Source organism: Juglans microcarpa x Juglans regia, chromosome 3D (assembly GCF_004785595.1).
Source record: "Juglans microcarpa x Juglans regia isolate MS1-56 chromosome 3D, Jm3101_v1.0, whole genome shotgun sequence".
NCBI lineage: Eukaryota > Viridiplantae > Streptophyta > Magnoliopsida > Fagales > Juglandaceae > Juglans > Juglans microcarpa x Juglans regia.
In genome coordinates this window covers 35,117,441-35,130,205 of record NC_054598.1, presented here as the reverse complement: position 1 = coordinate 35,130,205, position 12,765 = coordinate 35,117,441, and the positions used below count along the sequence as shown (strand labels likewise).

At 39.6% G+C, this 12,765-nt stretch overlaps 2 protein-coding genes across 2 annotated transcripts; one reads left to right on the top strand and one right to left on the bottom strand.

Annotated features, from left to right (window-relative positions):
• Positions 1–2,005: 2,005 nt before the first annotated feature.
• LOC121255264 (uncharacterized mitochondrial protein AtMg00860-like) lies at positions 2,006–2,458 on the top strand. Its single transcript, XM_041155541.1, has one exon. It carries the CDS (start codon positions 2,006–2,008, stop codon positions 2,456–2,458), a length of 453 nt encoding a protein of 150 aa, XP_041011475.1.
• A 3,230-nt stretch (positions 2,459–5,688) lies between these two features.
• On the bottom strand, positions 5,689–10,680 carry LOC121256682 (internal alternative NAD(P)H-ubiquinone oxidoreductase A2, mitochondrial-like). Its single transcript, XM_041157548.1, has 8 exons — positions 10,023–10,680; positions 8,915–9,128; positions 8,660–8,820; positions 8,480–8,545; positions 7,912–8,075; positions 7,472–7,586; positions 6,084–6,263; positions 5,689–6,003 (listed from the first exon to the last, which is right to left on the bottom strand). The coding sequence occupies exons 1-8, from the start codon at positions 10,473–10,475 to the stop codon at positions 5,851–5,853; spliced, it is 1,506 nt and encodes a 501-aa protein (XP_041013482.1). The 5' UTR covers positions 10,476–10,680; the 3' UTR covers positions 5,689–5,850.
• Between the last annotated feature and the right edge of the window lie 2,085 nt (positions 10,681–12,765).

Sequence of the window (12,765 nt, the reverse complement as noted above, 5' to 3'; positions counted from 1 at the left end):
CAGCGTGGTCCAAGCTTGCACCATCAGACTTGATTTTTCGGTGTTTCATGGAGAGGATCTTGTAAGTTGGATTTACAAGGTGAATCGGTTTTTTTTTTCTTTCTATAATACACTGCCACAACACAAACTTAGACTTGTCATTTCACATGGAAGGTAAGGCCCTCACTTGGTTCCAAGGAATAGAAGAATCTGGACAGATTACAAATTGGGAAACATTTGTTAATGCATTATTAGTAAGATTTGGCCCTAGTGTGTATGATGACCCCATGGAGGCCTTGACAAAATTGAGACAAAATGGGACGGTAGAGGATTATAAGCATGGTTTGAAACCTTAGCTAACGGATTAAAGGCATCGGCAGATCCCTACAAACTCAGTTGTTTTGTTAGCGGACTAAGCGATGACATCCGGTTGATTGTGAAAATGTTCAACCCCCTGACTTGACCTCAGCCTAAAGTTTAACCAAGATCCAAGAAGAAAAAAACAACATCATCAAGAAAAACCCAACCAGATTTAGCCATAACTACTCCCTAGGCCCAGGCATCCTCAAAACTCCCAATTAGTCACCTTTTTCCCATCCAAAAAACCCACCATATGCCAATAAGCCATTTTCAAAACCATCTTTTCCCATATAGAAAATCAACCAACAACAAATGCAAGAGAGGAGGGAGAAGGGACTATGTTATTATTGTGATTCAAAATGGCACCTGGGGCACAAGTGCGAAAGGCCTAAGCTGTATGTATTGGAAGATGTGTTGCTGGAAGTTGATTTAGCTATGGCTGCTTGTGGGGACAGATTGTGCAATGATGACCCAAGTAAGGAAACAACCCCAACCGATCTGGTTGAAACCCAAAACAGCCCAGAAATTTCACTCCACGCACTTACTGGGTCTCACAGCCCAAGAACCATGCATCTGAAAGGAAAAATTAGCAACTAATGGGTTACTATCTTGGTGGATACAGGGTCTACTCACAGTTTCTTGGACCCAGTAGTGATAGATAAAAATAAACTTCCTCTTGACGCCAAGGAGAGGGTGCAAGTGAGGGTTGCAAATAGTAAATTGCTTCCTAGTGATGGCAAATGCAACGGGGTCGAGGTGTTAATTCAGGGAACTGTTTTTCTAGTGGATGTTCATGTTCTGGTATTGGCGGGCTACAACATGGTGTTGGGAATTAATTGGTTAAGAGACTTAGGATCAATTTTATGGAACTTTGAGAAACTGGTGATGCAATTTCAGTACCAAGGGAGGTCGGTATCCATCCACGGATTGGCAGAGGCTAAAATGATAGAGGAAGGGTTTTTTAAGAGGCCCGATGGCCTGGAAAAAAAAGGCATCATATTACAAGTGATGGGAGGGGCTAAAACCACCAACTCAACAACTATAGAGGAAGTTCCAGCAGTATTACAACCACTGTTACAACAATTCACTGATGTGTTTTCAGAACCTAAGGGACTGCCCCCATCCCGAACTTATGACCATGTCATAAACTTACAACCCGGAACCAAACCCATTTCCCTAAGGCCATACCGTTACCCATACTACCAAAAGGAAGAGATCGAAAAAATAGTGCAGGAACTCCTCTCTACGGGGGTTATACGGCCTAGTCAAAGTCCCTACTCATCCCCGGTGTTACTGGTCCGTAAGGCAGATGGTATGTGGAGGCTATGTATCGACTACTGGGGCCTAAATAAGGCCACTATTAAGGATAAATATCTCATCCCAGTGATGGAAGAGCTTATGGATGAATTGTATGGAGCTAAAGTTTTTTCTAAACTAGATTTGAGATCGGGCTACCACCAAATTTTGGTCAAACTAGAAGATGTGCCCAAGACAGAGTTTAGGACGCATGAGGCCACTATGAATTCTTAGTTATGCCCTTTGGGCTAACACGCACCATCCACTTTCCAAAGTCTTATGAATAAGATATTTAGGTCTTACTTGAAGAAATTCATACTTTTATTTTTTTATTTTTTTATTTTATGATATACTTGTGTACAACAAAACAATGGAGGACCATGTACGGCACCTCCAAGTGACCTTTGAAATTCTACGGCAACATAAGCTGTACGCCAAGAGATCCAAATGCCACTTTGGGTGCAAAGAAATAGGCTATTTGGGCCACCTAATTTTAGCGGAAGGAGTACGGGCAGATCCCGATAAGCTATTAGCCACGAAAGATGGGCCACTACCCAAATCCCTTAAGGGCTTGAAGGGCTTCTTAGGTCTAACGGGTTACTACCGATGGTTTATAAAAGGATATGGGGGGATTGCCTCTCCCTTAACCCAAATGTTAAAAAAAGATGCTTTCAAGTGGAGTGAGGAGGCACGGATGACCTTTCACAAGCTCAAGGAGGCCGTCACCCAACTCCCAGTTCTAACACTTCTGGATTTCTCAAGGCCGTTTAATATTGAGTGCGATGCCTCAGGCAACACCATTGGGGTTGTTTTGATGCAGTAGGGTAAACCCTTAGCTTTTTTCAACCGAGCATTAAAGGGAAGGGCCCTTATGATGTCCACTTATGAGAAGGAGCTGTTTGCCCTTGTCTCATCCGTTCTTAAGTGGCGACATTATCTATTGGGGCAAGCCTTTGTGGTGCGCACTGACCAGCAGAGTCTCAAGCACCTTTTGGACTAAAAGGTGGACACCCTAATGCAACAACGGTGGATTACCAAGTTGTTGGGTTATAACTTCGTGGTGGAGTATAAAAAAGGGGTAGAGAATAGAGTGGCCGATGCCCTATCAAGAAGGGATATAGAAGGGAAGGCTAAACTAATGCTGATTTCGTTCCTTAATGTGCAGTGAATTGATGATTTGAAGGCAGCGTGTGAAGGGGATGCACAAGTCCAAAACTTGATGCAGTCTCTCTCGGAGGGCAAGCTGGGCCCTAAGTATACCATGAGGGAGGATTTCTTGTTGTACAAGAGCATGTTGTATATCCCAAGCATGAGGAATTCAAAAACAGGCTGTTAGAACTGTCGCACAGTAGCTTATGGGGAGGTCATTCAGGTTATGATAAAACCATTCATTGAATGCGGAGGGATTTCTATTAGGAAGGCCTTGAGAAGGATGTTAAGGCATTTATCCGAAACTGTGACGTGTGCCAACACATTAAGGTGGACAACACCCTACCTAGCGGGCTACTACAGCCACTACCCGTGCTGACTCAATCATGGTCGCATATAACCATGGATTTTGTGGAGGCCTTGCCTAACTCCCAAGGATTCAATGCCTTGTGGGTAGTGGTCGACAGGCTGACCAAATATGCCCATTTCATCCCTATCAAACACCCATATACAGCTAGGGATATTGCTCATCTCTTTTTTAAGCATATTTTCAAACTTCATGGGCTGCCACAGTCTATTGTTTCTGACCATGACAACACCTTTACAAGCCAGTTTTGACAAGAAATTTTCTCTTTGCAGGGTGTTCATCTCTCTTTAAGCACGACATACCACCTGCAAACGGATGGATAGACGAAAGCTGTAAACAAGACGGTGGAGAATTACCTCCGTTGTTTCAGTGGGGACAGGCCCAAAGATTGGGTGAGGTGGATTCCCCTCATGGAATGGTGGTACAACTCAACCCAGCACTCATCTACCAGAACAACTCCCTATGAGGCTCTATATGGACAACCACCTCCTCGATTACTAAACTATGAGTTGGGAATAGCACGTGTAGAAGTTGTAGACACTGCTCTCAAGACTCGGGACCAGATTTCACAGATGCTAAAACATAACATCCTCAATGCACAAAATCAAATAAAAAAGTACTCAGATCTCAGACGCAAGGAACGACAGTTTAATGTGGGTGAAGAAATATACATGCGGCTCCAGCCTTATAGGCAGAGCACGGTGGCTCAGCGGCGCAACCTCAAGTTAGCCCCTCGGTTTTTTGGGCCTTTTCGCATTACACAAAAAATAGGTCAGGTGGCTTATAAATTAGATCTACCATCATATTCAAGAATCCACCCCACATTCCATGTATCTCAATTAAAAAAGAAGGTAGGAAACCGAATCATTGCCTTACCCATGTTACCACCAGTAGATGGATAGGGAATGGTCAAGGCTAAACCGGAAGAGATCTTGAACCGGCGCATGGATAAGATCAGCAACCAAGCTCAGGTGGAGCTTTTGGTTTGGTGGCAAGGGTAGACCGTGGCGGACGCAACGTGGGAATGGTACTCCAAGCTTAAAGACTATTTCTCCCACCTTGTGGGTAAGGTGTTCTGAATGGGGGAGATATGTAATAGCGCTGGCCAATTGAGAGGATCACAAGGCGGAGGAAGACACGGCGACGTGAAGCTGGAAGTGAACCCTAAGCTATGGAAGAATGACCGACAGAAGAAGTGAAGTGTGTGTGTGTATGTGTGTTTTGTGTTTGAGTCATATAGTGAAGTACAAGAACTTGACTTGTTGTCTTAGACAAAGGGCTGGGTTGTGTTTTTGCAAAGGCCGTGTGTTAGTGTGATAGTGGAGTCGATGGGCTTCAATTAGCCAGCTTGGGCTGGGTGCTAATGGGCCTCCTATCTTATTGTGTTTTAACTATTTGAGTCAGTGTAAAAGGCCATGCGCCAAGGTTAGTTTATTTCCATTTACGTCCGTATGTAAGGCCATTGTGGCCCAATGGAGAGTCCTTTATGTTTGGAACCTGTAACCTGATAGAGTATTTGAAAAATCTTTAATTAAAAAACCCTATTTTCTCATATCTATGTCTAGAGGCACTTTCCCTCGAAGAAAGCATTACAAATTTTCCTATCTATTCTACTATTCCATTCCATCCATTATCAACAGTGTTACAGAGAACCAACGACGTTAGCTATGAGTTCAAACTTCGCACTGGTAAGATCACGTTTTTCATCAGCCACAGCTACTCTTATGTCAATCTTGAATCAGGCTAGAGTTATGCGCTCTCTTTCTGAAGTACTGCTACATCTCCCGAGAGATGTAGCCCGAGAACCCACCGAAAAGGTAAAAGTAATTTTTTTTTATGTATTTTTGTAATCATCGTAAACATTTTTTTAAAAAAATAAAAAACACTTCCTTAAATAAAAAAAAAAAAAAAAAAATCTCATTCGGGACACAAATTCAAAACCTAACTTCGGATCCCAAAGCATTTCTATTCTTTGTGTGTGGAAGGATGCTAGAGAGAGAAAGGAATGCGTCGAGGTAGCAAACAACACAACCATATTATCTCTATGAGATGAGCCCAGTTCATTCATTCATCTTCTACAAATCAAACAGTACCAACAACTTGTATTTGTCCTTCATTATTTCTATCCGATGAAGTAGCCGTGTCAAACACGCCATCTCATCTAAAAGGTGTCAGACATATGACAAGTACCAAGATGAAAAAAGCTGGGTAGAACACATGATACTTCATGAAACAAATCAAATCATCTAGATTAATCTGAGAGGATTATAACATGATCACGTCTTCGAAGTTGTCAGCAGGCTTATTAACAGCAGACTTCAGTAGCATGTATTCTATTAACAGCAGCCCAACTTAAGTGGAATGCGGGTATTGTACGAGGAAGAAAAACAGAAGCCATTATATGGTTTTTTTGGTGTAAACATGTTTATTGTTCGCTTCACTTTTCGCCCGTGCCAGAATAACCTAAATTATAGGCAAGTCTTTTTATTCAAAGGGACTTGCACCATGAATTTATCTATGGAGAGGAGATCCAGTGATTTAATTAATTGCAGTATGCTCATCAAATCACCACAGAAAATCATAGCTGGTGACCTGCAAGTAGTAAAAAAAATATCATTTTGAGTTGCAAAACTAAGCAAACCGATCATCCAGCCTGCAGGAGCACAGAGAGACAAAAGTAGGCACCTGTATTTCTTAATCTAGATTCTGCTAATATCACGACCAAACACGAGGGTTGTGAGCCAGTTGATTGCCACATAAAATCTGTTCCTCCAGCTTAGAACCCGTGTCAGATATGCTGAGCGCCAAATGAACCAACTCACAAATCCTGCCATGGATAATCCTTTTGCTTCCTGTAACATTGCTCCATCAGTCTTTTCCAATGTAACTCAACAGCTCAAGAGAGAAGGTTCGTGAGTTACTAACAACTCACCTTGCTCTGCCTGAGATCAACAAGAGCCTTGTATCTGCCAATCGTTGCCATGCTTCCCAGATGCTTGTAAACAAAAGGCTCCCCAAGTTCCACGCCATTCCAAGAGCTTGCATGCCCACCATTAGCTTTACCAATTTTATTTAGTAGATGCGACAGATATTTCCCTTGCCGCTCTGCAACCTTCAAAACTCAAAAGGAGGTACAAAAACAGAATGAAACAGCATCTTTAGTCGTACAAAACAATGGCTACTAGACACTTAAAATCACTATCTCAAGTATAGCTAGGAAGTTTCAAACCAGAGTTGTGCATCTGGCTGAACAAGTTATTTGGGAAATATAGCAATGTAGTCAATAGATGTCAAGCATCATTTCATATCATCCACCTCATTTTTATTTTTTAGATTGGCACCGGGTATCCAAGAACAACGTCCTGACTAATCCCAAGGGTCACAGGCCCTTGGCAAAGAATTTCTCACAAGTGCACCTTGAGAATTCAAAGGAAAAATCTCTCAATCCGATGGATCTTGGGAATTGTTTGCACCCAAGAGAATTCGAACCTTAAACCTGGACCAATGCCTTTACCACTTGAGCCAACCCCTAGCAGTTATCCACCTCTGTTTTAATTGGAGGCAGCCCCTTAAGTTTGAATTATAAAAAGACTCGGACTTGTTTGGATGTAAGATGGTTTCATGTATAGTGCAAGAGTGCTCGTGAATAGTGTTAAATACTTGTACAATTTTTTAAGATGATAGTTTGATAAAGTTTTTAAAAAGTGGTGGGATCTATGTGAAAATTTTTAAGAGAAGTTTTGCGAGATGATATAATAAGTAATATTAATTTTTTTAAAACTAAAAAAAAAAAAGCTTCTCAAACTCACCCAGCCATCCCCATGGTGGCACCGTGGGGTGGCCAGCCTGCCAGATCGGGCAGCCATGGTAGCCAGAGTATTCTGGCCACCTCGTGGTGGCAGCTACCACAAGGTGGTTGCAGTGTGCAGTTTTTTTTTTTTTTTTTCAAATTAGTTTTTAAATTTATTTTGAATATGGTTTTTCAAGTTTTGGGGGTGTAAAAAACTTTTAAGCAGTTTTAATACTGTAGATATTAAATGTTTGGGAATGAAACCGTCTTTGACTTGAAAAAATGTCTCTGACTTTAGAAACGGCCTTGGATCCAAGAAAGGGTTTAATTCAAGGAAAATACTCTAACCACAAATAGATTACACAAAAGTAATTCCACAAATTGATATGGCATGATATGGTTTGTCAAATTGTAAAATTACTTTTATTGTAAAGTATATCTTACGAATTATATGAAATCACATTAGTTTGTGAAATTATTTTTATATAATCTCTTTGGGACTGTAGCAGTACTCTTAATTCAAACCTTACCTGGGCCAAAGCTGGAAGGGCTGGTTTTCCAGTACTTTCAACAAACCCACTGCAATCCCCAATTGCAAACACATCCTCCACGGAAGGAACACGGAGCCACTCATCAATACCAATCCTGTAAACACGATAGGATTCGTTAATTAGCCGCAATACATAAGCTGTTTTTAAAGCATATATATCAATGAAAATGAATCTGAAAGGGAGAGAGCAAAACAGGGAAATAAGCCAAATAAACATGAAAGTTGTTATACAACAAAGCACAAATGGAAAGCTAACAAAAAAAAATAAAACAAAAAGAAAAATATGACATATGGGAGGTAATAAATCATAATTAATAAGCATTATCAATACTAAAAGTCAAATTTATTGAAATTAATCAGTAAACCTATGTGATGTGCAAGAAATGCATTTTCAGGAGCCAAAAGAAATTAGCAACTAACCGTCCACCTGGAGATTTCGGAATTTCCAAAGAGTTGACAAGAGAAGAGGGACCAACACCTGTAGACCATACTAACAGTCCATACGGAACCTCTGTTCCATCATTAAGAATTAACTTCTGAGCTTTAACATCCTTGACAATCCCACGGATAAGACGAACCCCTGACTGAGGGAAACTACTAGATGAAAGATGAATAGATCCAAACTGAAATTGTGTGGGTGCTTGTGAGTTGATTTTTGGGGGGGAGGGAGGGGGGAATTTTACGAAAAACGATTGCCATGCCCATAGTTGTCAAATATCCTCATTTTGTTGCTAGAGTGAGGTGTCCTAAATATCCTAGAGAAATCTCAAGTTCCTCGCAGAGAAAAAGGGTTCCTCCGCTTGGATTTTATCTTTCACAATTAGAAATATAATGAGTTTTTTCCCACAAAAATATCAGATTAGAACTCTCAATTTAAGCCCTTTTTTTTAAATGAATTTTTAATTTTAGAATATTCAATGCATAGTCCAAAAGAATATGTTTAGGATACAAGCAAACAAATGATCATTATTAATCTATAAACTCTTACCTTTGTCAACTGCTTAGTAGCATACTGTCGAAGGCGATCATCAAAGGAAGATAAGATCTCGTTTGCCTGAGAAGATAAGAACAATTTACTCAAAATTTCCCTTTTTTGGCAATGGTGCATGAATTAAAGAAAATATTCGTGCAAGAATATTTCACAGCTTAAACTAGTTTTAGAACAAACCTCAATCAAAGTAACGTGTATATAGTCTTTCACATGCGCATATCTTTCGTGGACATCATTCTTTATGAAATCACTAAGTTCACCACTGAATTCAACTCCTGTGGGACCACCCCCAACAACCACACAGTGTAGAAGCCTGCTTTTCTCTCCTTCTGAAATACCTGCCTCCAACCCAACCGGAACAGTAGCATTCTCAGTTAAAGCTTACATCATTTTGAATTTAAGAGAGGGAAAAAAATTATTGCATTAACATACCAGGCACATCAGACAGCATCAAGTTTAGGAGTAGCTTCCGACGAATTTCCTGGGCATGGTGAACTTCCCGGAGGAAAATAGCATGTTCATTAACCCCCTGGATTCCAAAAGTTAAGGGCTGTGCCCCCAAAGCAATTACCAACTTGTCATAAGCGATCTTAAACTTCCAAGGATCCAAGGTGTCTGGTACATCAGTAACAGTCTCACAGTGCACCTTCAATATCCAAAACGCAATTTCTTAGAGTTGAACCATTCTGCAATTCAAACCTTCAAGATTTTTTGGACCCCAACGTGTTCAACTAGATTATTCAGTGGGCTTATCATGTAATCCGAAGATAATAAGCAAAAGACAATTGCTTTTCCTTTCAACTATGATCGCGGTTTCATGAAATTGGACTTTTTTCCCTTATTGGATCCTTTTGCAGACTGTTCCCAACAAAGTTAGTTACCGAATAAGAAGGAATTATATAACTTTCTTTTCTATATATAAGATACAAAGTGAAAAGGGGTGAGAGGCCCAAAATCATCACAATTTAGCTAATACAACACAAGAAAAAGGAAAAAAAAAAAATGGAGCCAGTGAATTGGCCCCACCCATTCCCCCACAAGGGGAGCTGCCGCCTGAAGCGGTTTTGAAACGGTCCCGAATGCAATGAAATGGAATTATGTAACTATTATAGCTTAGAGCCATCCAATATAATAATCCAACCGGGCAAAAAGAAAAAACCTTTATAACAAAGGAAGCCTAGAATTTGAGAACCTAGCACAATAAATTTTCGAAACATTTTTCTCCAAAAACAAATCGTCACTGTAAAGTTTACCTCTAGTAAAGCCGTCCATAAAATGTAGTCCAAGAAGTCATTGCCCGAAAGGATGACAATGTTTGAACGAATAAATAAAAACTTACAAATAAACTTCTGATCTGTCGATAACTACACTACTGTTCAATCACAATTCAATCTTTTCGTTCATTGGATTGATGTCAAATCAAACTTCACAAGTGCTTTTCCACAAGTCGTTCCCGAAAAGTAATCAAAGTTAAAAGTCCCTCGAATTTTAGTCACGCGCTTTTTTCCAAACAATGCAACAAATCCGAAAGTTCACATACCAAATGCTTATCGGCATCGATGCCTGTACAGTTGGCCAAGAAGAAGTACGACCCGGGTTCGCGGGAGATGGCGGGTTGGATCCTGGCGATGGGCTCGGCGACGGACCTGAACTCGAGGGTCCCGACGCAGGTGGAGGCCAAGAGAGGAGTGAATACCATGTGGTTCCGCGGCGAGACGCACACGACGTCGTAGAGCTCCGTATCGAGACCCTTCATGAGCCGGCACCCGGCCCACCCGGAACCCAGAACCACAACCCTCGGCTTCTCGCCCGGCCTGGTGGGTGCAAGGCCGGAGTACTGGATCGGCACTGGCCGTGGGTCTTGAGGTTGATTGCTCGCTTCACCGCTCAAATATCTGAGAGAAAGCAGTGTGGAGGTCAAGGAAAATGGGCTGGAAACTGCGTTTCTGGGTTGGACGGCCGAAACTCGGATTAGGCTTCTGAACCAAGCCATAATGAAAGTGAGAAAGTTCTCTTTATCGGTCTCTCAAATGGGGTATCTTTCTCCTCGATCTCCCAGAATCAGGGATTCAGGAAGATTTTTAAAGAAGGATTATTTTTCCTGGGAAAAGAAATGAGGAGTCAACAGCTGGGTCGGTACTGATGAGGAGAACGATTGCGTGGCAGCTGCCCGAGGCTGACAGTTGACGTCTGTGACTCAATTTTGAGTTGACGTTTAACTGTCATTTCTTATCTTTATAATTATTCTTCGAGAAAAAAAAAAAACATGTAATCTAAAGATTGTGAGTATTTACTGTTTATTTATTAAAAAAAAGTCGAATTATCCTACAGCGCTCAAATTACCTTCCCTTTATTTTTTGGATTTTTTAAATTATTTTTTTAATATATTTAAATATTTTAAAAAAATAAAAAAATATATATATTAATACATTTAAAATTATTTTTTTAATCATTAAATAAATAAATAAAAATTTATGCAAGCGGTCAAATTGAACTGTTTAAATTGGGAGATAGACTATATTTTTTCTTAAAAAAATATTTAATTTAAACATTTTTTTTTTTTTTTTTTGTAAACAAGCATTTATTTTAGATAATTAGTACAGTAAATAAGTTTCTGTATATGGATTACAAACCAATGAGAGGATCTTTTCTATGAAAATTCAATAAGCTAGGTGGGAAGGGTATGTTTTTAAGAGTCTGCGTTGAAGCTATCCATTGTGTCAAGTTGTGCGCACATCAATTCTCAAACCGTTGAATTTTAACAACTTTTCAATCTTCAAAGTTGCTAAGTAGTTGTTTGATATCACTTATAATTGGCTGCATTTTCCAATCCAATGAAAGAGTTGAATTGTTGATAACTTGTTCTACCATGCTATAGTCTCCTGCTACTATGATTTTGTTCAAGCCCATTAAAACTGCTTCCTGTATAATCATTTTTGCTGCAGAAGCTTCTCTTATATTTGGATTAGTACTTAGAATGTATTATGTTTTAACCATGATTGTAGTACCCGAATCAGATCTACCAATAGCAACAATGATGCTGCCATTTTTCCTTACAACCACATCAAAGGAGAGGAGGTAGTGATCTTTATGGAGTAAATGACTCTCATTTTCAACCTGTCAATTTATTAGGGACCAAAAGCTTTTATGCTCAGAGTAATTCTTTGCTAGTTTGGTGAGAAAGTCTATCAGTGAGGGATTTTCAAGATTTTAAACAACTTTATTTCTTAGGAACTAGAGATTATCCATTGCAAGTGTTGCAAAGATTTTAAAGGAGTATTGTTCACTTGCACGTAAATAAAAACTCATAGAGGAGTCTATGATATTTTGAATCCAATTTAGGACAATTAGATCAAAAAAAGATGAGACATCTAAGGATCAATGAGCATTTCTCCATAGAATCCTCGAATACATGCATTTCAAAAATAGATGGCTGAGACTTTCTTCTTCCAAATTACACAAAGGAAAAAAGAGTTGGTCAACTTCCATATTGAATATCCTCTTTAGGTTGGATCTAGTTGGGAGAATATTATGACTAACTTTCCAAAGGAAAAGCTTGAGTATGTCTTGCATTTTAATTTTCCATAGCTTCTTCCCGTTGACATTCTCATTCTGGGCATGATTTTGGTTAAGATCAAGTGCAGAATAGGCTGATTTTACTGAAAAGTTTTAGGTTGTGTGATGAATCCATTTAATTTTTTCCTCCGTGTTAGGAGATCTAAAGTTAGAGAGTGGAAGTTTTTCAATTTCAATGGCAGTGTCAATATTAAACATTGATTGGAGAAGATTCCATATTCAAGGTTCCTAAAGAGTGAGTTCAGAAACAGTGGTGCTTTGATCAAATTGATTGTTGTTTTGATTTGGGACATGTTTGAAACGAGGGAGTATGGGAATCCATGGATCAATTCAAACTCTAGCTTTCATTCCGTTATTGATTTGGTAACAATAGCTAGATTTTAGAAAGTCCTTTTGTTTAAGCAAACATTTTCAGATCCAAGAGTCAGATCCTTTTGGATTTGCCTCTAAGAATGTTGAATTCCTCGAGTATTTTTCAGTTAGAATTTTTTTCCGAATGCTGTTGAGTCAGTAAAAAAACACCAAGCCAATTTTGAAACAAGGGTACTATTGAAGAGGGAAAGTTGTTTAAGACCAAGACCTCCCATAGTTTTTGGGGTGCATATAGTTTTCCAAGATTTTGGCATATAATTATGAGAGTTTTGAGAATCATTTCCCAACCAAAATCTTCGAAACATTGAATCTAGATTTTTTGTGACAGATTTGGA

What these genes read in the sequence shown, in the direction of transcription:
- LOC121255264 (XM_041155541.1), top strand. Translation starts at nt 2,006, where the DNA reads ATGGAGGACCATGTACGGCACCTCCAAGTGACCTTTGAAATTCTACGG.
- LOC121256682 (XM_041157548.1), bottom strand. Translation starts at nt 10,475, where the DNA reads ATGGCTTGGTTCAGAAGCCTAATCCGAGTTTCGGCCGTCCAACCCAGA. An exon ending in TACACGTTACTTTGATTGAG is followed by an intron (nt 8,546 to 8,659) that starts GTTTGTTCTAAA and finishes TTATCTTCTCAG; the next exon opens with GCAAACGAGATCTTATCTTC. An exon ending in CTACTAAGCAGTTGACAAAG is followed by an intron (nt 8,076 to 8,479) that starts GTAAGAGTTTAT and finishes AGTTTCCCTCAG; the next exon opens with TCAGGGGTTCGTCTTATCCG.